This window comes from Heterodontus francisci, chromosome 1 (genome assembly GCF_036365525.1).
Source record: "Heterodontus francisci isolate sHetFra1 chromosome 1, sHetFra1.hap1, whole genome shotgun sequence".
Classification (NCBI taxonomy): Eukaryota; Metazoa; Chordata; class Chondrichthyes; order Heterodontiformes; family Heterodontidae; genus Heterodontus; species Heterodontus francisci.
In genome coordinates, this window is record NC_090371.1 from 183,419,227 (window position 1) to 183,445,961 (window position 26,735).

General features: G+C 41.6%; 1 protein-coding gene across 2 annotated transcripts in view; it reads right to left on the reverse strand.

Annotated features, from left to right (window-relative positions):
• The window catches only part of LOC137373851 (inactive ubiquitin carboxyl-terminal hydrolase 53-like), a 116,374-nt gene that overhangs the window by 19,947 nt on the left and 69,692 nt on the right, over window positions 1-26,735 (reverse strand). Inside the window, exon 13 of one of the 2 annotated variants that reach the window (XM_068039312.1) lies at window positions 19,437-19,507. The exons of the other annotated variant lie outside the window; for it this stretch is intronic. Within the exon in view, the coding sequence (XP_067895413.1) occupies window positions 19,437-19,507 (71 nt within the window). The remainder of the gene's footprint in view (window positions 1-19,436; window positions 19,508-26,735) is intronic. 2 annotated transcript variants of the gene reach the window in all.

Below are 26,735 nucleotides of genomic sequence, written 5' to 3' on the forward strand. Positions count from 1 at the left end.
GGTTATCCATTTTGGTAGGAGGAACAGATGTGCAGAGTATTTCTTAAATGTTAAGAGATTAGAAAGTGTAGGTGTACAAAGGGACATGGGTGTCATCAATAAGTCACTGAAAGCTAACATGCAGGTGCAGCAAGCAATTAGGAAGGTTAATGGTATGTTATCCTTTATCGCAAGAGAATGAGTATACAGGAGTAGTGAAGTCTTACTTCAATTGTTTAGAACCTTGGTTAGACCGCACCTGGAGTAGTGTGCGCAGTTCTGGTCCCCTTACCTTAGGGAGGTTATCATTGTCATGGAGGAAGTGCAACGAATATTCACCAGACTTGTTCCCAGGATGGCGGGACTGTCCTACGAAGAGATTGGGGAAACCGGGCCTGCATTCTCTAGAGTTTCAAAGAATGAGAGGTGATCTCAATGAAATCTACAAAATACTTAAAGGGATAGACAGGGTAGATACAGGCCAGATGCTTCCCCTGGTTGGGGAGTCCAGAACCAGGGGACACAGTTTCAAAATAAAGGGGAAGCCACTTAGGACAAAGATGAGGATAAATTTACTCAGAGGGTTGTGAATCTTTTGAACTCTCTACCCTAGAGGGCTGTGGAAGCTCAGTCATTGAGTATATTTAAAGTAGAGATTGACAGATTTCTAAATATCAATGACAAAGGGAAATGGGGATAGTGAGGGAAAAAGGCACTGAAGTGGATGATCAGCCATGATCGTATTGAATGGCAGAGCAGGCTCGATGGGCTGAAAGGCCTACTCCTGTTCCTATTAGGAATATACTTAAGAATATTCTGAAATATCACTTTAAATGTCTGCCACTGCTTCTCTATTGATCTATCTCCTAGCCTAATAACCCAGTTTACCAACTAGCTCCACTATCATGCCCACATGGTTGCCCTTATTGAAGTTCAAAATACTAGTCTTAGACCGACTCTTCTCTTTCAAACTGGATGTAAAATTCAATCATATTGTGGTCACTGCTACCTAGAGGTGCCTTTACTCTGAGGTCATTGATTAATCTTGTCACATTACACAATACCAAGTCTAATATAACCTGCTCTCTGGTTGGTTCCAGAACGCACTGCTCTAAGAAACCATCTTAAGTAGTCAGAATATTTATTTTATCTAATCACTTGTATAAAGGAAGTCATGATATGGTTAATGAGTTCTTTCCTATTTAGTGCACATGTACACATGCTATCTCATTTCACATCACTGGGGAGGCGGCAGCTGAGTGGTAATGTCGTTGGACTAGCAATCCAGAGGCCTGGGCTAATGTTCAGAGACAGACAGACTCATCAGCAGCTGGTGGAATTTAAATTCAATTAACAAATCTGGAATTAGTCTCAGTAATGCTGATCATGAAACCATTGCCGATTGCCGTAAAAAAAAAAAACCATGGTGGTTCACTGATGACCTTAGGGAAGGAAATCTGCTGTCCTTACCTGTTCTGGCCTACATGTGACTCCAGACCTAGAGCAATGTGCATGACTCCGAAATGGCCTAGCAAGCACTCATTTGCAGCACACCACTAGAAGGGTGGCACAGTGGTTAGCACCGCAGCCTCACAGCTCCAGGGATCCGGGTTCGATTCTGGGTACTGCCTGTGCAGAGTTTGCAAATTCTCCCTGTGACCACGTGGGTTTTCGCCGGGTGCTCCGGTTTCCTCCCACAGCCAAAGACTTGCAGGTTGATAGGTAAATTGGCCATTGTAAATTACCCCTAGTGTAGGTAGGTGGTAGGGAATATGGGATTACTGTAGGGTTAGTATAAATGGGTGGTTGTTGGTCGGCACAGACTTGGTGGGCCGTAGGTCCTGTTTCAGTGCTGTATCTCTAAATAAAATAAATAAAAAATAAATAAGAAAGTCTAAAAGGAATGAAACTGGAAATGACCTAGGTAATGGAAATGACAACAGCACACCCAGTCCTGTTGAGCCTGCAAAGTCCTCCTTACCAGTAGCTGGGGGATTACACCAAAATTGGGAGAGCTATTAACCACAGACTAGTCAAGCAACAGCCCGACAGAATCGTACTCATGGAATCATGCCTTACAATGTCCCCGACACCATCATCACCGCCCCTAGATATGTCCTATTTCACGGACAGGATAGACCCACCAGAGGTGGCAGTACAGTAGTATACCCTCCCAGTTGTCCCAGAAGTCCTCAACATTGACTCTGGAACCCATGAAGTCTCATGGCATTAGGTCAACCTTGGGCATGGAAATCTCCTGCTTACCACCTACTCCTGCTACCCACCACCTCCAGGTGATGAATTCGTACTCCTCCATGTTGAACACCACTTGGAAAAAAGGTTTGCGGGTGGCAAGGGCACAGAATGTACTCTGGGTGAGGGACTTCAATGTCCATCACAAAGAGTGGCTTGGTAGCACCACTACTGACCAAGTTGGCAGAGGCCTAAAGGAACAGCTGCCAGACTGGGTCTGCGGCAGGCAGTGAGGGAGTCAACAAGAGGAAAAAATCTAACTGTTGCAGATGCATCCATGACAGCATTGGTAGGAGTGACCACCGCACAGTGCTTGTGGAAACGAAGTCCCGTCTTCACAGTGAAGATACCCACCATCGTGTTATGCAGCACTACCTCTGTGCTAAATGCGATAGATTTTGAACAGATCTAGCAACTCAAAATTGGGCATCCATGAGATGCTGTGGGCCATCAGTAACAGAATTATATCCAACCACAATCTGTAAACTCATATCCCCAGCATATCCCCCACTCTACCATCAAACTGGGGTACCAACCCTGGTTCAATGAAGAGTGCAGGAGGGCATGCCAGGAGCAGTACCAGTTACACCTAAACATGAGATGTCAGCCTGATGAAGCAACACAGGACTACTTGCATGCCAAACAGCGGAAGCAGCTTGCGACAGACAGTGCTAAGCGATCCCACAACCAACAGATCAGATCAAAGCTCTGCAGTCCTGCCAAATCCAGACATGAATGGTGCTGGACAATTAAATAACAGGACGAGGAGGCTCCACAAATATCCCCAACCTCAATGATTGGGAAGCACAACACATCAATGCAATAGACAAGGCTGAAGCATTCACATCCGTTTTCAGCCAGAAGTGCCAAGTGGATGATCCATCTCGGCCACCTCCTGATATTCCCAGTATCACAGGTGTCAGTCTTCAGCCAATTCGATTCACTCCAGGATATCAAGAAACATATGAAGGCACTGGATACTACAAAGACTATGGGCCCTGACAACATTCCTGCAATAGTACTGAAGACGTGCTCCAGAACTAGCCGTGCCCCGAGCCAAGCTGTTCCAGGACAGGTGCAACACTGGCATCTACCCGGCAATGTGGAAAATTGCCCAGCTATGTCCTGTACACAAAAATCAGGATAAATCGAACCCAGCCAATTACCGCTCTATCAGCCTACTTTCCATCATCAGTAAAGTGACAGAAGGCGTCGTCGCCAGTGCTCTCAAGCGGCACTTACGTAGCAATAACCTGTTCAGTGATCCTCAGTTTGGGTTCTGCCAGGGTCATTCAGCTCCTGACCTCATTCCAGCCTTGGTCCAAACATGGACAAAAGAGTTGAACTCAAGAAGTGAACTGGAAGTGATTGCCCTTGACATCAAGGCAGCATTTGACCAAGTATTGCATCAAGGGGCCCTAGCAAAATTGGAGTCAATGGGAATCAAAGAGAAATCTCTCCACTGGTTGGAGTCATATCTAGCACAAAGGAATATGGTTTTGGTTGTTGGAGGTCAATCATCTCAGCCCCAACACATCACTGCAGGAGCTCCTCAGGGTAGTGCCCTAGGCCCAACCATCATTAGCTGCTGCATCACTGACAATCGTAAGCTCAGAAGTGGGGATGCTCACTGATGATTGCATAATGTTCAGCACCATTCGTAACTCCTCAGGTACTGAAAGAGTCCACGTCCACATGCAGCAAGACCTGGGCAATAGGCTTGGGTGGAAAAGTGGCAAGCTACATTCATGCTATTTAAGTGCCAGGCAATGACCATCTCCAACAAGAGAGAATCAAACCATCTCCCATTGACATTCAATGACATTACCATCACTAACATCCTCGGGTTACCATTAATCAGAAACTGAACTGGAATAGCCATCATAATACCGTGGCTACAAGAGCAGGTCAGAGGCTGGGAATTCTGCGACGGTAACTCACCTCCTGACTCCCCAAAGCCTAGCCGCCATCTACAAGGCACAAATTAGGAGTGTCATGGAATACTCTCCAGTTGCCTGGATGAGTGCGGCTCCAAAAACACAAGCAGCCAGTTTGATTGGCACCCCACCCACCATCTTCAACATTCACTCCCACCACAACCAACACAGTGGCAGCAGTGTGTACCATATACAGGACGCACTACAGCAACTCACCAAGGCTCCTTCAACAGCACCTTCCAAACCCATAACCTCTACCACCTAGAAGAACAAGGGCAGCAGATGCAACACCACCTGCAAGTTCGCCTCCAAGCCACACACCATCCAGACTTGGAGGTATACGGGCGTTCCTTCACTGCTGCTGGGTCTAAATCCCGGAACTATCATCCTAACAGTACTGTGGGCGTACCTACACCAAAGGGAATGCAGTGGTTAAAGGCAGCAACTCACCACCTTCTTAAGGGCAATTAGGCATGGGCAATAAATGCTGGTCGAGCCAGCAATGCTTACATCCTGTGAAAGGATAAAAAAAGTATCTGTTTGAATAGTTAAAAAGCAGAATGGTATTTTGCACAATTAAAGTTTACCATCTGTCACCAGTAACAATCATCTTACTTTTATCTCAGTTTTATCCAATAACAATTGCTAAAATATGGACTCCAGTACCTTAGGGAAAACAGGAAAAGACATTAAAAATGCTTCCCCTCCCACCCCAAGAAACGATAATCATCTTGGTATTCATATATTTAAAGTAAAAAGCAACATTATGGGCTTCCACAACAGTTTATGCATCTAGAAAAAAAAGAGTTTATTAGGTTACCTATTCAAAGAAAAAAGAACAGTACAGCACAGGAACAGGCCATTCGGCCCTCCAAGCCTGCGCCGATCTTGATGCCAGCCTAAACTAACACCTTTTGCACTTCCGGGGCCCATATCCCTCTATCCCTTCCTATTCATATATTTGTCAAGATGTCTCTTAAACGTCGCTATCGTATCTGCTTCCACCACCTCCCCTGGCAGCATGTTCCAGGCACTCACCACCCTGTGTAAAAAAAAAACTTGACTCGCACATCCCCTCTAAACTTTGCCCCTCGCACCTTAAACCTATGTCCCCTAGTAACCGACTCTTCCACTCTGGGAAAAAGCTTGTCCAGCACTCTGTCCATGCCGCTCATTACTTTGTAAACCTCTATCATGTCGCCCCTCCACCTCTGTCGTTCCAGTGAAAACAATCCGAGTTTTTCCAACCTCTCCTCATAGCTAATGCCCTCCAGACCAGGCAACATCCTGGTAAACCTCCTCTGTACCCTCCCCAAAGCCTCCACGTCCTTCTGGTAGTGTGGTGACCAGAACTGCACGCAATATTCTAAGTGTGGCCTAACTAAGGTTCTGTACAGCTGCAACATGACTTGCCAATTTTTATACTCTATGCCCCGACCGATGAAGGCAAGCATGCCGTATGCCTTCTTGACTACCTTATCCACCTGCGTTGCCACTTTCAGTGACCTGTGGACCTGTACGCCCAGATCTCTCTGCCTGTAATTAATTCAAATTAAAGATCTCCAGTAGTATTCATTGATAGTTGGTACAGGAAATGTAATTTATGTGTACTTCAATCCCATTGCATCACGCATCACTGTAATGCAGCAATTTTTTATTTGAGAAATTGCAATTCTTTTGACTCTCATGAAGTTTTGAGGTGCAGCAACTTGACGGCCTCATTTTTTGGGTTGATGCCTTTAATTGGTTTTCTGTTACAAACATGCCCAAGTCACAAGTTTGAATAAGATTTGTTTCACCAGGCAAGCTGGCATCCTTCATGCTCATGGTTGAATGGCAATATGCTAAAGAGCCCCCACAACTTGATTCTATACCTACCTCTTTTGTAGATGAACTCTACATTGGAAACTCAAGGTCATGTGGCAAAAATGCTTTTAAGAATTCTATATGGGGTTGATACCAAAGAGAGTTCCAAACAGGTTTAAACTTAAAAGAAACACCCTTTTAGGAATACTGATTTTAAATTGACTATGAATGTTCCAGCATACATCAGGTAAAAGCGGGCAAATTAGATTAGAACAGAATCAGAATCATAACAGCACAGAAAGGGGACATTCAGCCCCTCGAGCCTGCTCCACCATTCAATAAGATCATGGCTGATCTGGCTGTGGCTTTAACTCCACTTTCTTCCTGCCCCTCATAACCGTCGACTCCCTTGTCAATCAAAAATCTATCTAACTCAATCTTGAATATATTCATTGACCCAGCCCCCACTGCTTGCTGGGCAAAAGAATTTCAAATACCAACAATCTCCAGAGAAGAAATTCCTCCTCATCTCAGTCTTAAATGGGAGGCTTCTTAATTTGAAACTGTGTCATTCTCTGGGCATCTATCCTGTCAAACTCCCTCAGAATCTGATTTTAATACTTGCATATCATTCCAGTCCTTAAAAAGTTAATATTTCTCCACCCAACGATGCCATAAGCACTCACGTTTACAATTTCAGATATGAGAAAGGCTGAGCTGAAGTGCTACAAGCAGGAAAAACCTGTTCTAAACAGTCATCTGACATTGCAGCTGCGAGGCGCTTTTACAATGGTGGATGACAACTAGCAGAGAGGAAATAAACACGTACCTAAACAAAGCTTACAATAAAGACTAGACAAAATACATCATTTCAGCATCCATTCCATTCAATCTCACTTTAAAAAATGTTTGAGAACAATTAACTATAAATTTTCATTTTAAATTTATTCATTAAATTAGTTCTAGTTGTTAGCTGAACAGTGAATAAATAGCAAATATATAAAGGATAAAGCAATAGACTGAAAGGCAGTGGAATAGGTTTGAAATGTTTTTTAAAAACATTCCAGCCCAGAAAGGGCAGCACAGTGGTGCAGTGGCTAGCACCGCAGCCTCACAGCTCCAGAGACCCGGGTTCAATTCTGGGTACGGCCTGTGCGGAGTTTGCAAGTTCTCCCTGTGACCATGTGGGTTTTCGCCAGGTGCTCTGGTTTCCTCCCACAGCCAAAGACTTGCAGGTGATAGGTAAATTGGCCGTTGTAAATTGCCCCTAGTGTAGGTAGGTGGTAGGGAATATGGGATTAATGCAGGGTTAGTATAAATGGGTGGTTGCTGGTCGGCACAGACTCGGTGGGCCGAAAGGACCTGCTTCAGTGCGGTATCTCTAAATAAATAAATAAAAACTCCAGAATATTTCAAAAATAATTTTTTAAAAAATTCAATTTGAAGTTTAAGCCAAGAAAACATTCACATTTTGAAACCTTAGTGATCTGGGTACAATAGTGAACATTAGCCTACGTCTATCTGTGTGCTATTCATTGCCAAGGAAATTGAGCTTGCTGTAGAGTATCAGCATATCAATCATAATGGAGGAACTAAGTATATTATTCCTTGAACGTTAGTCATTTCCTTTTAAAAAGGCAACCTATTTTCATCATGAAATACATCTTTACATGGTGATGGAAGAATCAATATGGTAATTTCACTACAACTGAAAATTGATTTAGGTAGGATAGTGGGACTTAACATTTAATAAGCTCAATCAATTTAACACGTGAATAAAGGTGTAGGATTTCTTTTGAATTTCTTGCTATCTGTGCGGTTCATAAACATGAAAGACGCAACCTAGAGTTAATTAATTTAACTTTACTTAAAGTATTCAATTGTGCTGATATCAAGCTGTATGCAAGACTACTGGTGTAACAAGTAAACAAATCTGGGAAAATGATCTGAAATTTAATGTGGACAGAAACATCCATTCATTGCCTAGATTAGCAAAAGTGAAAAAAAGGATCTCTATTTCCTGATTGGCTACTCAAAAGTACCCAGTACATGTGAAGTTACCATCAACACCACCAACTTCTAGGTTGAATCACAAATGGATTTGATTGCAAATTGAAAGAGGTAATTTTAACCCGTTAAACTCATTTAGAACACTGCATAATTTTGGACACTACTTTCAAAACATGGGAACAGAGGAATTGCTGGACAGTCAATCCAGTTGATGACCATCCTGGTAGTCACATAATACAATGATAATGCAGTTCATCAAAGGACACAAAGATTTTTAAAACAGCAATTCTAAGCCTTAAGGTTCTCATTCAGAATTGTACTTGCTTTTTCTTTGAAGTACCAATGACTAAATAGTGATGTAAACAAGTCTTTAAATTAAAGCATGCTATTTCAATTAAAGTGTGATTGCTGAACTGGAATGCACAAATACAAAAATAAATTGCAAACTAGAGGAGATTCAAACAAAAAAAAGCTAAACTGATCATTTTAGATCTTGGTCAGCCCTTGAACACAACCACTGTGTATTTCAGCCTCCTGCAAACAGATTCCCTTTTCATGACAGCATTTGGTATAAGGACAGCTGCAATAAGACACATCAACACATCTCATTATGTACCAGAGAGAGGATGATCTCAAGAGTAGAGCATTTAATTCTATGCTATTCCAAAAACTAGTGACTGCATTTCAAAGGAATTTGTTGTATGTGAAGCACTATGGGATGTTTGAAACACAAGGTACTGTATGAAGCTTTTCTCCTGAAATATTCCAAAAGAACACTTAACCATTTACTTTTAGAATAACCTCAAGAAAAAATGGTCTACGCAGATAATTGATCTAAACAGAGAACTGTTAACACTAAATACTGAAAACCAGCAAAGGAGGAAGATGTTAATTGTACAATAAAATCAGGTGTAAAGTTTCTTTTTAAATTTGTGCTTAATATTGAGTAGATGAAAATCAATTCTACAACTGGATGAAGGTGGGATAAGGGAGAGATATGAAAACAAGGATTTTAAATCTGAGGTATTGGGAGGACATGAACCAGTGTACATCAGTGAGAACAGGATCAGTTATATTTGACAGAAATTTAGTCAAGCTGAAGGTGAATGATAAGAGGTGAGCAGAGAAAGCACTAGAGCAGTCTGGAAATGACAAAAGGCATGAGTAAGGGTTTTGGCAGTGGAGGGGCTGTGGCAGGGGCACAGGGAGTGAATCATGTTAATACTATGAGTCCTGTTCCTGAGGACAGGTGAAATAGTTCTTTTTCTTGTGTAACAGCAGATTTTGTTCTCATGGCATGCAGCAGCGAAGATACATTGAAGTTTAGATCCAAAGATGGCATCAGGAAAAACTTTTTCATGCAGCGTCTGGTTAGGATCTGGAATGCATTACCTGACAGTGTGGTGGAGGCAGAGTCAATCACGGTTTTCAAAAGAGAATTGGATTATCTGAAGGGGAAAAAAGGGCAGGGAAGTGGGACTAGCTGAGTTCTTGCCGAAAGCCAGCATGGACAAAGGACTGAATGGCCTCTTTCTGTGCTGTAACCCATTCTATGATTCGATTATCCCTAACTTTTTTTCAACTATTGTCCATTCAATAAACTTGGCTCTTTTACAGTTATTTGTACACGATGTACAGATCTGTCAGAGACTTAGTCACTTCACAAAGTAAACATAATATAGATTACATTAAATGATTCATCTGATCCCCAGTAAAGTTGCTCAATTATATGGTTTTGAATATTTGCTGCAGACTCCCTGATTGTATGAGACTATATAATATACCTACTGAAGCATTATGTTACAGGCTAGATTCAGGTCAGTGAAGATTTACTGTCAAAGAATGTCATCAAAGCACAAGTACATTCAGAGTCCTCACGGAAATAAAATACCACAAGTGCCACAGAGATTTTGGAATGGGATTGCACTAACCAGGATGCAGAAAATAAAATATGACAAACACTGCACCAATCCTTTGCCAATAACTTATATTAAATTTATTATTTTAAATTCACCCAAATTTTCAAATACTAATCAGTTTTTTTTTCAACAAATGAAGCAATATTGATAGCGTGTCTGGAACAACTGCCTTTTTCAAAATTATCTCAGCTAGGATCACGAGTGGAGAACAATTTCATAGCAGATCTATGTATGTTAATAATTCAAACCAGTTACACATAGTTGTGAAAATCACTATACAAAAGTCAATTATCCAGTTACAAATATCTTACTTCACTTTTTTTTTTTCAGACATATTATATTTTCTGAAGGCATTCAAGGAAGCTTTGACAGACTAGCATTAATCTACAGAGTCTTAGCACAAAGCCTTCAACTAGTCAGCAAACAATGTCAATTTATGAACAACATTGTCACATTAATACAGATTTCATTAGAAAGCAGTAGTATAGGGTCAACAGATGGAGGCAGCAAAGCCCCACCAACAAGGGTTAGAGAAAAACTGCAGCACTCTGGCAAATTACATGCCCTCCTCGTCGAAGGCCAAGATGACTGCATACAGAATTCCACCCTTTATAAATAGATATGTTATTTTTCTCTTCTGCTGACATAGATAACACATGGCTAAAAGCAGCAAACAATTTTTACAGGGAAGTGTGGTCTGCTGCTCAGATAAGCCCTAAAATAGGCAGATGTCAGGACTGGGTATGACAGAAGCTCATTGACTAATGTGATGTATATTTTACAAGGATGTGTTGAACCTGCTTTGTGCCTTGAAAGAAAAGTTACATCTGACATGTCACAACTAGTCAATGTAAGCAATATTGTTGATTGATCAGAAGTTTTCAAATGGCAACAGGTTAAAAAAAAAAGTTCTTCAATTTGTAAAAGATCGTAAAAGATTGTAAAATACCAAAAGAAAAGTGATGCTGAGCATAAACACTGTTGCTTTAGCACTTGTGTCCTAGTTAATTGGATTTAAGTCTTGGTATCGTAAAAGTGTACTTCTAACCTTAATCCATACTATGTTTAAAAAAATAGTCGAGAGCAGTTTCGTCCATGGCATTATGGATCTTGCGATTAATGCAGAGTAATCAGATAACAGTCCCACTAACAAAGAAAAATCAGCCATGCTTATGTCAACTGCCTGGTTCACTTGAACACCTTTAAAAAAAGGAAGCAAAGTCTAAGGACAGTATTTTTTGATTAAAGTACTTCCCTATTCTATAGAAAAGAATAAACTTACCATTAGTTCATTTGATTTTTTTTTTTAAATACCGGCAATGAAGACCCTCAAGCCAAGTCATCATTAGGCTATACTTATGTCAATGACATGCAGCATTCCTTGTAGCAATGGTTCCATAAAAAAAAAAACAGGGCTGTGATTTCCAGACTGCCTCCAGAATCACATGATCATTGGAAACCACATCACAGGCTAGAAGTACAAATTTCCAACCATTATCTACAGAACAAGGTAGATCCAAACAGGGTTGCCCATGCCTGAATAAAACTGTTTCCACAAAACAAAGAAAATGGAATAGTAAGTAGAATAGGTATTTCGAATATAAAATACCTATCCAAAACTTCCCCTCCCCCCACATGTTTTGAAGCCTAGTTTCTAATGATAAAAGCTAAGTTTCATTCTATCCATTATAAACTTCTCTGCAACTGTGCATGCTTGAAAAGCAAATCACTGTTTAGTTTCAACTTTAATGGCATATAGTCGGTGAGGTTTTCCAATATTTCTATTGCAACAGGTGTTATGAAAGTGCTTCTTTTTTAAAATATTTCTTTTGAGGATTCGTATTTTAGAGTCATGGACATTGATTTATTTGGGAAAACTGAAGACTCCATGGATTGATTTTTTTTTACAAGGGTCACAGAGACTTGGTTTGAAAACAAACCTTTACTGGATATCACATGCCTTAAGCTCAATAAAAAAAAACTTTGGTGACCTGGGGGAGATGTTTACGGAGAAGTGACATGATACAATTTATGAAGGGCAGGAGTGAGTTTCGCTTCCAAGATGTTGTTTTGGTTCTGTTGGGATGTGGACTGTGTTTAAAGCAGTTTGAGGTCAGTCTGCCAAGAGAGAAACCCCCAATTCATCTCTCTCTTCATTTCTCTGAAGAGTCCTGAGAGTTTGGTGTGTGTGAGAGCTACAACCCGATGCTGTATTTCTCCTGAGAAGCTGGAAAAACTTGCCAGATTAATCCTAGACACCGCCTGAAAAGAACTGCACCAATAAAGATCCCAGTGACCCGTCTAAGTGTTCTCAGATGCCAGACTGTATGCCATTTTGCGAAACACATCTCATCTGTTTTCTTCAAGAATTAACAAGTATTTGGCCAAAGTATTTTTTTTTTTTGCCTGTTTTTATACAAGAGCTCTGCAGAGAAAATGTTTTCCCTCTTTAACCAGAGTGTGTGCACGAGTGTGAGGTACTTAAAAAGGGAACTTTCATATTTTAATCTGTGTGTTAATGCTTTGCTTCATTACTGGATAAGTCTGGTTTTATAATAAACTGATTGTTTTGTTGCTTATTGAAGAAACCTGGTTGGTGTATTTTATTTCTGGGATAAAGACTAGAATATGATTGACCATATTGGTAACTGGGTCAACATTTAAATATATTTTGTGATCTGTGGAGAAGTGGAACTAGAAACCACAGTGCACTCCTCCCACCATGGTCGTAACATAGGACATAGGATATTGCAGAATCCTGGAAAACAGCTAAATAGATCATTTCCCAATCAATTAAAGAATTAATTTGTGTCTGTCTTCACAGAGGAAGATACAAAAATCTCCCAGAAACACTAGGGAACCAAGGGATTTGTGAAAATGAGGAACTGAAAGAATTTAGTATTAATAAAGAGGTAGTACACAAAAAAATTAACTGGATTGAAGGTTGATAAATCCCCTGGACCAGATGATCTACATCCCAAAGTGTTGAAGGAGGTGACTATAGAGATAGTGGATGCATTGGTGATTATCTTTCAAAATTCTATAGATTCTGAAAAGGTTCCTGAGTAGCAGATGTAACCCCAATATTTAAGAAAGGAGGGAGAGAAAAAATGGGGAACTACAGACCCGTTAGTTTGATGTCAGTAGTATGGAAAATGTTAGAATTTATTATAAAGGATGTGATAACTAGACACTTAGAAAATATTGATACGATTGGGTAGAGTCAACATGGGTTTATGAAAGGGAAATCATGTTTGACAAACGTGGAGTTTTTTTTTGAGGATGTTACTTGTAGCATAAATAAAGCAGAACCTGTGGATTCAGTGCATTTAAATTTTCAGAAGGCTTTTAATAAGGTCCCAAACAGGAGGTTAGTAAACAAAATTAAAGCACGTGGGATTGGGGGTAATATATTCGTATGGATTGAGAATTGGTTAACAGACAGAAAACAGAGTAGGAATAAATGGGTCTTTCTCAGGATAGCAGGCTGTTACTAGTGGGATACTGCAAGGATCAGTGCTGGGGCCACAAATGTTCACAGTCTATATAAATAATTTGGATGTGGGGACCAAATGTAATATTTTCAAATTTGCTGATGACACAAAACTAGGTGGGAATTTAAGTTGTGATGATGCAAGGAGGCTTCAAGAGAACTTGGACAGGCTAAGTGAATGGACAAAAATATGGCAGTTGGAATATAATGCGACTAAGTATGAAGTTATCCGCTTTGGTAGAAAAAAAACAGAAAGACAGTATTTCTTAAATGGAGAGGGGTTGGTAAGTGTTGATGTCCAAAGGGACCTGGGCATCCTTGTTCATGAATCACAAAAAGCTAGCATGCAAGTTCAGTAAGCAATCAGGAAGGCAAATTGTATGTTGGCCTTCATCGCAAGAGGTTTTGAATATAGGAGTAAAGAAGTCTTACTGCAATTGCATACAGCGTTGGTGAGACCGCACCTGGAGTATTGTGTACAGTTCTGGTCTCATCTAAGGAAGGGTACACTTGCCATAGAAGTAGTGCAACGGAGATTCACCAGAGTATGGAGAGATTGAGGAAACTGGGCCTGTATTCTCTCGTTTCGATGAATGAGAGGTGATCTAATTGAAACTTACAAAATTCTTACAGGAGGTGACAGGGTGGATGTAGATAGGATGTTTCCCTTGGCTGGTGAGTCTAGAACCGGGACAGAGTCTCAGAATAAGGGTAGGCCATTTAAGATGGAGATGAGGAGGTATTTCTTTACTCAGAGGGTGGTGAATCTTTGGAATTCTCTACTCCAGAGGGCTGTGGAGGCTGAGTTATTGAGCATGTTCAAGACAGAAATCGATAGATATCTGGATACTAATGATGTCAAGGGATGTGGGGATAGCATGGGAAAGTGGCATGAGTTAAATGACCAACCGTGATCTAACTGAATGGCAGAGCTGGCTCGACGGGCTGAATGGCCTACTCCTGCTCTTATGATCGTAAGTTCCTAAATTAAAGAAAACATTTATATACTTCAAACACCTATATTTTTGCATCAATATTTCTGGATTTAACTCAAATATAGCACTTAGCATAAAGCAGAAGTAGACACTGTGGTCAAGCTTACGTCTGACACATTGGTGTATTGTCACTACAAATTTTATGTTTCCATCTGCTTCAACTGAATGGTTCAACAGAAGTGAAAATTCAAGTGATTTACATTATGTTAACTGAAATTACGAGTAATGAGACTACTTATTCTATTTAAATAGCTTAGCCAATCAAATGCTAAATATGTTGCCAATTTTTTCAAATGAATTATACTGAAGTGAGTGAAACATTTTTTTTTAATTCATTCTAGTGACTTGCTAGGCCACTCAGAGGCCAGTTAGCAGTCAACCACATTGGTGTATAATTGCAATCACATGTAGGCCTACCAGATAAAGACACAGGTTTCCTTCCCTAAAGAATGTTAGTGAACAGGTTTGGTTGTCATAACAATCCAATGAATTATTAGTTCAGGCTTCTGGATTACCAGTCCAGTAACATAACCACTACTCTACCATATCCATTAATTAAATACATCATAAGTTCATTTCCCCATTTAATTCCTATCCACTTATTGTAAATAAATAAAAAAATGTTCTCATTTGCTTCTATGACAGATTTATACCATGTCCACTGGATAATAGCACTGTCTCTGAATTCACCACATAGCTGCTCAGACCTAAAGCATACAGGCAGCAGTAGATAGTGTTTCCTTAAACATTTCATAAGGAACTGTTTCACAACTATGCAAATACGAGTGTAGAGGCCTACTTTAGGTCGGGAAAAAGAAACCGACCCGAACCCGACCGAACCACAGCAGACCCGGGCCCGAGCCAGCCAGAGTCCCTCCAATTTTGCCCCAAGCCCGACCCGAACCCGCCGCTACTCGACCCGACCAGAGCCCAACCCGACCATCCCTTTAGTTACCTTCCTGACACCGAACCTGCAAGAAGCTGCAGCGCATGCGCAATGATGTCATAGTGACGTTACTCGCTCACTGAGCAGACACAGTTTTGTCCCAGACTCCCAGTTCAGATAAGTTTTTTTATTTTTAATACTTACCAGCAGAGCACTTAGCGTGCGTCCGGCCCAAGCTCAACCCAGACTCGGCCCGACCTGACCCGAGCCGAGCCCGAAAGCCGGCCCCGGAAGATGGGCCCGACCCAAACCCAATACATGTCGTTGGGTCTGGGTCGGGCAGCAGGCCTCTCTAGTACTGTACTCCTAACAATTAACATTGAAAAATTATTTAATGTTGAGAAAGAGTTGGCCTTTTTTCCCTTTTGACTTCTGGTAAATTAAAAGCCTTGCAATGTTTTTTTACAAGGCAAGAATACAAGTTAGAAGCCCAAGTAAGCCTAAAGTAAATCTCTTATGCTTTAGCCTATTTAGTTTAGTTTAGTTTAGAGATACAGCACTGAAACAGGCCCTTCGGCCCACCGAGTCTGTGCCGAACATCAACCACCCATTTATACTAATCCTACACTAATCCCATATTCCTACCAAACATCCCCACCTGTCCCTATATTTCCCTACCATCTACCTATACTAGTGACAATTTATAATGGCCAATTTACCTATCAACCTGCAAGTCTTTTGGCTTGTGGGAGGAAACCGGAGCACCCGGAGAAAACCCACGCAGACACAGGGAGAACTTGCAAACTCCACACAGTACCCGGAATCGAACCCGGGTCCCTGGAGCTGTGAGGCTGCGGTGCTAACCACTGCGCCACTGTGCCGCCCACAACATTTCAACAACTTATTAAAATTGCTTTTAGATTTTTTTTTAAAGTAGCTGACTGTATTAATATCACTATGAATCATTTAATGTAATGAGACTGATGTTGGAAAACTTGCATCTCGTCTACTGTTGAATAAAAAAATGAATACTTATTGATATACAGTATTTGCATGGTACTTTTATACCATATTTCTTCAGCAATCTAGCATTTGGTCATTTAAACTTATTGTTCATTTTTCTCCCATTTTCCACTGACTAGGAAGCAACTAAATCATATTTTAAATGCACAGAGTTTTGACTAGATATGATTTAGTAAACATAGTGAAGTCAGACCAAATCTCCAAGATCAATGCCCGTGGCTTTTACATGGCTGGAAAGGAAAAAATAAAAACGCTAGAAATATGAAATAAAAACTGAAAATAATCAATATGTATTAGTTGATCATCACCTAAAACATGAAATAAATGACACCTAATTAAGGTCTTCACTAACAGGCATGGGCATGATGGGCTGAATGGCCTCCTTCGATTCTATAATTCTATGAATTAGGAACAGTCAACATAAATATGTAAAAGTCAGATTATATTTTTATGAATTTACTAATCTTACCAACTTTGTTAAGGAAATATTGAGCATATGGACTGCAAATATGGTACATTTAGACTTCAAGAATTTGATAAAGTGCTTTATAAATGACTCAAGGTTAAGGGGCCAGTATTGGCAAGAAAAGAAGAATGGCTGAAAGGACAGAAAATAAATAAATGTATTTTGCATTAGTAAGCCACAGGCATATTCCAGGGATGTGTGTTGGCGCAGACACAATGGGCTGAATGGCCTCTTTCTGTGCCATAACTTTCCTATGGTTCTATGGTTGGGACTTCACTTGTTTTCCATTGGGACATGACACAGCAGAAATCAAAATTTGCTGACGTTATTAAAGTTAGGGATGTCACAAATGAGGAAGAATGAAGAAGGCAGAGATTGGGTAGATGTAGGGCAAATGCAGTTCAATGTAGATCAATGTGGTGCAGCACGTATTGGAAAAAACAGAAAATGGAAATTTAAGCTCATATGTAAGACGACATTGGGGTTGGAGGAACTGAGATCTTCAGATGCAAGGAAACGGACCTTTGAATAGCCAGATTGCAGGTGGAAACTAAAAATTGCATGTGTGATTTTAGGTTTAATATACAATGTCACTAAATATATAAAGCAATGAGGGAATGGAATACTGTATGTCATTTTGGATACCTAATTATCAAAATGATATTAATGTGGTGAAGCCAGTTTCACTGGAATGATACCAATGATGACGATATAGTTCCTAAAGAGTTGATGAACTAGTACTGTACGCACTAGACAGAGGTGGTTTGGGAAAGGGAACACAAACAAAAATGTTTCAAAATTATAAAAGATTATGGCTGATAAAAATGGAGCATAAATTTAGGACCAATAATAGAAGGATGAAAGGTGTTAGAAGAATTGCCCTACACACGAAGGATTATCAAAATATGAGAGATTAGTGGGTTATTGACAGTCAATCCCAATAATTATCCCAATAAACATCCTCACCTGTCCCTATATTCCCCTACCACCTACCTATACTAGGGGCAATTTATAATGGCCAATTTACCTATCCACCTGCATGTCTTTTGGCTGTGGGAGGAAACCGGAGCACCCGGAGGAAACCCACGCAGACACAGGAAGAACTTGCAAACTCCACACAGGCATTACCCAGAATTGAACCCGGGTCGCTGGAGCTATGAGGCTGTGGTGTTAACCACTGCGCCGCCAGAGTGTGAAGGGCCACAAATTCTCCTTTTATGCTCAAAATGTTATGATTCTATTATCTCAAAAAGCCATTCACACATTAACCAATAAAAGCACAGAAGAGCATAAAAATGCAGCTTCAATTGAAAGAATTACCAGTTTCTTCAAATACAGAGAAAGGAAGAGATCTAACATTCAAAGAGGGTTTTTTTTAGTTATATAAAGCAGAAAGTGTGTCTTTGAAAATACATGATTGAACAACAATAGTGTATGTCAACCATCATTTTAAATGTATGCAGAAAGTTGATAAATGTAGGCAAGAATCAACAGACGAGTGAAATGAGTTCGGTGATCAGTGGAGAGTTACGAAAAAGGATAGTGTACAGTCATTTCCATATCAATCAAAATTAGAAATAAAATTCAACAGTAAGAAATTTACAGGTGAATATGGATAGGTTAGGAGAATGGGCCAAAATTTGGCAGATGGAATTTAATGTGGATAAGTGTGAGGTTATCCATTTTGGGCGGAATAGAAAGGCAAATTATCTAAATGGAGAGAAACTTCGGAGTGCTTCGATGCAGAGGGATCCGGGTGTCCTCGTGCATGAATCGCAGAAAACTAGTGTGCTGGTGCAAAAGGCAATAAGGAAGGCAAATGGAATTTTGGCATTTATTGCTAAAGGAATAGAGTCTAAAAAGTAGGGAAGTGTTGCTGCAACCATACGAGGCATTAGTGAGACTGCACCTAGAGTACTGCGTACAGTTTTGGTCCCCTTGCTTGAGGAGGGATGTAGTTGCATTGGAGGCAGTTCAGAGGTGGTTCACTAGATTGATTCAAGAGATGAGGAGTTTGTCTTGAGAGATTGAGCAGTTTAGGCCTTTACTCTCTGGAGTTTAGAAGAATGAGAGGAGATTTAATTGAGGTATATAAGATGATTAAGGGGATTGACAAAGTAGACGTAGAGAGGATGTTTACTCTGGTGGGGCAATCTAGAACAAGAAGTCATAGTTTTAGGATAAGGGGTAGAGATTTAAAACAGAGATGAGGAGAAATTGCTTCTCTCAGTCGTGAGTTTGTGGAATTCACTACCCCAGTGTGGTGGATGCTGGGACATTGAGTAAATTTGAGGAGAGAGACAGATTCTAATTAGTAATGGGTTGAAGGGTTATGGAGAATGAGCAGGAAAGTGGAGTTGAGGCAGAGATGAGGTCAGCCATGATCATATTGAACGGCGGACCAGGCTCGCGGGGCTGAATTGCCTACTCCTGCTCCTAGTTATGTTCTAAATTTGTCATCCTACAACTTTTTCCCCAATGTTGTAAGTAATTTTGCCAGCCTCAAAGTTTGGAATTTCAACTGCCCACGTATCAAACTGCTTTAAGCCCTATTTTACAGGGGTTGCAATTCCTCCTACTTATAATTCACAAAATATTTCATAAAAGTTCATGAATGCAAGTTATGCAACATACAATGCAATACGAAAGTAAATAAGGGAAAACCTTACCTTCATTAACAGGAAATCTACTGTGAGACAGATTGGGACATGCATCGGGCTTGCATAATTCTTGTTTATTTCTAAAATAGATAAAATAGAAAACTAAGTAAGGAAACCGGCAGGAGGATGACCTCAGAGCTACCCTCTGTTATGAGGAGAGAGAATTTATGACTGGGCATGTGACTTGTTTATGGAAGGTTTTGGTTTCATTTTTGAACTTTAAAAAGCCAGTGAGTTTGGACAAAAGCAGGCATTTGAAATTTGATTTTGACCTGCCTGAAGATCAGAAGACCATCCAGAAAAAGTATTACCTCTCTGTAAAGAATCCCTACATCAAGTGTGGTTCCTGTCACCTCCTGGGTTTAGGAAATCCTGAATATTGCAAGAAACCTTTTAATGCGATACTGCTGCTGTAAGACCTAAGATGATCCTTATTGCTGCACACCTGATGGAAGACCTAATGTGAAGCCTTCTAATGTTGAAGTTCTTTGAATGCCTACCCATCACAGACTGTTCATCAACCTCGCCTGGAAAAACTTCCGAGTGGCATCCAACTATTCGACTTTGGGACACCTTGCCAAACCGAAGAACCTCCTTCCAGATCATGACAGTCTAAGTTCATTACTTCTTTCATTCTTATGAAACAGCTGTAAACCAAAATCCTTTTTTTCCCCCTGGTTAACTGGTTTTTGGATGTGTGTCAGTGTACATAGGGCAAGGGAAATTAAGGGGCTTTAATATCTCAATTCACATATAGATTTATGTCATTATTGGTTAAGATTTGGTTTTATCATAAACAGTTAATTTTTGTTATTGATTAAAGAAACTTGGTTGGTGTGCTTTATTCTAAGGACAGATAGAGTATCTAATTGGCTGTTTCGGTAAATGCAAAAATTTATTGATATGCTGTGACCTGTGGAGAAGTGGGACTGAATTAACAGTGCACTCCTCCCGCCTTGGTTGCAACACATCTATTAGTTCAGGCAATCCTCAACTTTGACCCCATTCTCCACTACACCGAGCAACTTAAATTGATCTGATCCTTTTGAGTTTTATCGATATAGAAGTTCCTCAAATACCTACACACCATTCATTTTAATGCGTTATGATATATTATTTTAATTAGAAGAATGTTTCAAAACTATATTTTAGTGCAATTCAAACATTATGGTTTCATTTCATCTTTCGTCTCATCCGACGCATTAACAAAAAAATGTTTTTCTTCCTTTCAGGTGTTAAGGAACGCAAGCTCCAGCAGCTGATGGGGACCAATGCTCCTCCAGATCCTCCCTCCGCTACACTTCCCTCTGACCCCACCCCTTCTGATCTGACGCCTTGGCGTGTATTCACTATACCCTCTGACCTCCCCCTCTCTGATGCTGAGCGTTCTGTACTCAGCAAAGGTCTCAGTTTTATCACCTTACGCCCCCACCTCAATGAATTTCGCGCTCGGCATGACGTTGAGCTCTTCCTCCGTCGCCTCCGCCTCCGGGCTCACTGACCAGGAGTCCTCCCCCCGACCAGCAGATCCATTCACCCGCCTCCAGCATTCTCCCTCTACCTGGACCCCTCCCCCTGACCCCTTACCCGCTCTTGATCTCTTCATTGAAAACTGTCGGCGAGACATTGGTCGTCTCAATTTCTCTGCCCCCCTCACTCACTCTAACCTGTCCCCCTCTGAACTTGAGGCACTCCGTTCTCTCAAGTCTAACCCCGACATGGTCATCAAACCTGCAGACAAGGGTGGTGCTGTTGTCGTATGGCGTACCGACCTCTACCTTGCAGAAGCTCAATGCCAACTCACGGACACTTCTTCCTACCTCCCTCTGGACCATGACCCCATCACCGAACATCAAGCCACCGTCCAAAGGACTGTCACTGACCTCATCTCCTCTGGAGATCTTCCCTCTACAGCTTCCAACCTCATAGTCCCACAACCCCGGACAGCCCACTTCTACCTCCTTCCCAAAATCCACTAACGGGACTGTCCCGGCAGACCCATTGTGTCAGCCTGCTCCTGCCCCACTGAACTTATTTCTTCCTATCTTGACTATCTTTTCTCCGCTGGTCCAGTCTCTTCCCACATACATCCGTGACTCTTCTGACGCCCTACGTCATTTTGACAATTTCCAGTTTCCTGGTCCCAACCGCCTCCTCTTCACTATGGACGTCCAATCGCTCTACACCTCCATCCCCCACCAGGATGGTTTGAGGGCTCTCCGCTTCTTCCTGGAACAGAGGCCCAACCAGTCCCCATCCACCACCACCCTTCTCCGCCTGGCTGAACTTGTACTCATATTGAACAACTTCTCCTTCAACTCCACGCACTTCCTTCAAGTAAAAGGTGTTGCTATGGGTACCCACATGGGTCCTAGTTATGCTTGTCTTTTTGTGGGATATGTCGAGCATTCTTTGTTCCAGTCCTACTCAGGCCCCCTCCCCCAACTCTTTTTCCGGTACATCGATGACTGTATCGGTGCCGTTTTCTGCTCCCGCCCTGAACTGGAAAACTTTATCAACTTTGCTTCCAATTTCCACCCTTCTCTCACCTTTACATGGTCCATCTCTGACACTTCCCTTCCCTTCCTCAACTTCTCTGTCTCCATCTCTGGGGATAGGTTGTCTACTAATATCCATTATAAGCCCACCGACTCCCACAGCTACCTCGACTACACTTCTTCACACCCTACCTCCTGTAAGGACTCCATTCCATTCTCCCAGTTTCTCCGTCTCCGACGCATCTGCTCTGATGATGCTACCTTCCATGACGGTGCTTCTGATATGACCTCCTTTTTCCTCAACCGAGGATTTCCCCCCACTGTGGTTGACAGGGCCCTCAACCATGTCCGGCCCATTCCCTGCACTTCTACCCTCACCCCTTCCCCTCCCTCCCAGAACCGTGACAGGGTTCCCCTTGTCCTCACTTTTCACCCCACCAGCCTCCATATCCAAAGGATCATCCTCCGCCATTTCCGCCACCTCCAGCGTGATGCCATTACCAGTCGCATCTTCCCCTCCCTTCCCCTGTCAGCATTCCGAAGGGATCGTTCCCTCCACAACACCCTGGTCCACTCCTCCATTACCCCCACCACCTCGTCCCCGTCCCATGGCACCTTCCCCTGCAATCGCAGGAGGTGTAATACCTGCCCATTTACCTCCTCTCTCCTCACTATCCCAGGCCCAAACACTCCTTTCAGGTGAAGCAGCGATTTACTTGTACTTCTTTCAATGTGGTATACTGTATTTGCTGCTTATAGTGTGGTCTCCTCTACATTGGGGAGACCAAGCGCAGACTGGGTGACCGTTTTGCGGAACATCTCCGCTCAGTCCGCAAGCAGGACCCTGAGCTTCCGGTTGCTTGCCATTTCAACACTCCCCCCTGCTCTCATCTCTGTCCTGGGATTGCTGCAGTGTTCCAGTGATCAACGACGCAAGCTCGAGGAACAGCATCTCATCTACCGATTAGGCACACTACAGCCTGCCGGACTGAACATTGAGTTCAATAATTTCAGAGCATGACAGCCCCCCATTTTACTTTCATTTTTAGTTATTTTTTTCTTCCTTTTTTTTTTTTACATTCTTTTTCACATTTTTTCCAACTTTTTTTTTTGCATTTAGTTCATTTCATCTTAGTTTGTTCAGTTTGCTTATCCACTGTTTTTTTTTTCAGGTTTGCACTTGCTGCTGTTCAATATTCAGTATATTAACAACTAATCTGTACTAATGCTTTGTCTTTCAACACACCATTAACATATTGTTTGCCTTTGCTCCGTGACCTTTTGGTCAGCTATGTGGCCTGGTCCAATCTAGACCTCCTTTGTTATCTCTTGCCCCACCCCCACCTCACTTGCTTATAACCTGTGACTTTTCTAATATTTGTCAGTTCCGATGAAGGGTCACTGACCCGAAACGTTAACTCTGCTTCTCTTTCCACAGATGCTGCCAGACCTGCTGAGTGGTTCCAGCATTTCTTGTTTTTATTATGGTTTTTTTTCTTAGTTTGTGATTACACTTATGTCTCAATTAAAGTTTCTGACATGAATTCCATAAAGACGACCTAATTACTAACATCTATTCATGTGAGATTTGTGATTTAAGTCCTGAGCATTTGCAAACAGAATGGTGACAGGACAGATCAAGTAATAAAGTTTGGGAATAGCTGGAACTATGCAGTACAGCAAATTAGTACAACGCCTTTCACCCCGAAACCCAGATTTAAATCTATTTAAGTGTGGTAGACTAAAGTCTTGCTCCGTTAGCTGCAAGGCTCACTGTCCGAAATTATTTTAATTTCAATCCACTTCCAAATGGGTGCAAGTCCAGTGTCAAACTGCATAATTCACCAATATCTCACTTCTAATTTTGTGTGAGTAGAAAAAAGCACATTGGTCCCATCTTTAATCCCATCAATTTATAACAGTAAAAATTTACATGAAGTTTCAAGTGCAAAATTTAATATATTACGAGGTGTTTTCCCGTTGACACGGTGGGCCAAAGGGCCTGTTTCTGTGCTGTATAACTCTATGATATTACATACACAAGAGTCAAGACCAACTGTGATCCTCAGGTGAAGCAGGGTTAGGAGGCAGGGGAGATTTGGATCAGGATGCACAGATGTAATTCAGTTCTTGTTTTAAAGTTACATATACTGCCTTTGCTGTGATTTAATTCAATTCTAGATTCCTAAATCCACATTTATAATAGAAAGCGCCTATTGAAATGTGTCATTCTGTAATTACAGCCTCCTGCTACAGGTGGCGCCGTAGGGTAACATACTTAGTTTCCATTAGAAGTGTGAATGTAACAATTTAAAATGGGGAAAATTGATTGGAAGCAAGATGTTCTATTTATTATTAGTCGATTTCCCAGGGGGTTGTACATTGAGTCAAGACTAAGTGTTGCCTACAGGTGAAGTAGGGCTAAAAAGCAGAGGAAAAATTGAACCAGGGTACACAAATGCAATTCATTCTCCATTTTAAACAACAATTTACACTTGTGCAAAGCTTTTAACATAGAAAAATACCCACAGTGATACATGACTCAAACAGAAATGGATACTAAGCCAAAGAAGATGATATTAGGATGGGTGAATAAGAGCATGATACAAGAGGCAAATTTTAAAGGAGGAGTTTCAAGAGAAGTGGAGAGGTGTAGGGGTTTAGGGCAGAAATTCCAGAGCACAGGGCCCTGGGTGGCTAAAGGCAAGGCTGCCAGTGGTGGAGAAAGGGAGAAAACTCTGCAGGAGACCAGAGTCGGAGGAATAGCAAGTTCTGGATAAGTGTTAAAAACTGGAAGGGGATACAGGGTTAGCAATGACCAAGACCATGAATAGATTTAAACATACAGATGAGAATTTTAAATTGGAGGAGCACAATGTTGATAAGAATGGGAGTGCTGAGTCAGCAGGATTTTGTTTGGGGGTGGGGATAGGATTTCAGCAGCAGAATTTTAGATGGGAAAGATAACAGAGGAGGAGGGAGGGTGGTTGGGAGGGCATTAGTAGAGTCTGGAGGTGAAAGAGGTAAGCGTAGCAGCTTCAGCAGAATATGGATTGAGGCAGGGTTGGAAGCAGGTGACGTATTAAGGTAGGCAATAAATCCTTGTGATGGAAGGTATATGGGATTGCAAGTTCAGCTAAGATTGTAAAAAATTCTTAAGAACAGTGTAGTTCAACCTGAAGCAGTGAAGGGGTGGGGAGGGTGTGCAATCAATGACAAGCATACAGCATCTGTGGCAGTGAGCAAAAACCAATCACTTCACGCACCCAATGGTTAACTAGAAGAAATTACTGCTCATCCAAAATTGGATCCAGATCATCCATTCACTCCTTTTTCAAAAAATGATATTTTGATTTGTATTGCTTAGTGAAAAAGATTTACAGTAATTCAGGGAGCAGAGAAGTAGAGTTAGGTGCACAAGAATTTCTTTGCAGTACAGGATGAGAAACAGATGCAAAGCAAAAGGTACAAAACAAATATGAAATACAAAAATTATAAATAAAATACATGTAGTGTCTATTTCGCTTCTACATGAAAATACTTGTCCATATAAACTACTGAACATAAACTGTGTGTAGAATTTTGTACAATGATATAATGAAAGAATGCTTGATATTTGTAAATGGTTGTGGTAATATGAAAGGAAGCGACAAGTTACATATACAGTTAAGAGTCACGCTGAAGTGGTGGAATACCAGGGGAGGAAAAGTGGGCCATGGAGGGGTTGGTGAATTGAAGAGAGGCAGCAGTGGCAATAAATTGAACGAGAAAGAAAATTTAGAGGGTTTGAGTGAATGTGTTGGCATGAAGCACGTGGTTGACTCTTAAATGCCCTCTGAAATGGCCTAGCAAACCACTCAGTTGTATCAAACCACTACAAAGTCTAAGAGGAGGAATGAAAGTGGACCACCGAGCACCGACCTAGGCACCGGAAACAACAACGGCAAACCCAGCCGTCAACCCTGCAAAGTCCTCCTTACTCCCAAAATTGGGAGAGCTGCCCGACAGGCTAGTCAAGCAACAACCTGCAGAGTCATACTCTCGGAATCATACCTTGCAGACAATGTCCCAGATACCACCATCAACACCCCTGGATATGTGCTGGTAGGACAGACCCACCAGAGGTGGTGGCACAGTGGTATACAGGCAGAAGGGAGTTGCCCTGGGAGCCCTCAACATTTAACTCCGAAATCCAAGTCTCACGGTATCAGGTCAAACATGGGCAAGGAAACCTCATGCTGATTACCACCTACTGCCCCCACCACCCCCCAACTGATGAATCAGTACTTCTCCATGTTGAACACCAATCAGAAGTATGGAGGGTAGCAAGGGCACAAATGCACGCTACTTGGGGAACTTCAATGCCCATCACCAAGAGTGGCTCGATAGCACCACTACTGACCGAGCTGTCAGTCCTAAAGGACATAGCTGCGAGACTGGGTCTGCGGAAGGTGGTGAGGGAAAAACCTACTTGACCTCGTCCTCACTAATCCACCTTTCGCAAATTCATCTGCCCATGACAATATTGGTAGGAGTGACCACCACACAGTCCTTGTGGAGATGAAGTCCCATCTTCACAATGAGGGCATCCTCCATCATGTTGCGTGGCACTACCACTGTGCTAAATGGGAGAGATTTCAAACAGATCTAACAACTCAAAACTGGACATCCATGAGGCGCTGTGGGCCATTAGGAGCAGCAGAACTGTATTCAACCACAATCTGTAACCTCATGGTCCAGCATATCCCCCACTCTACCATTACCATCAAGCTGGAGGACCAAACCTGGTTCAATGAAGAGATCAGGAGCA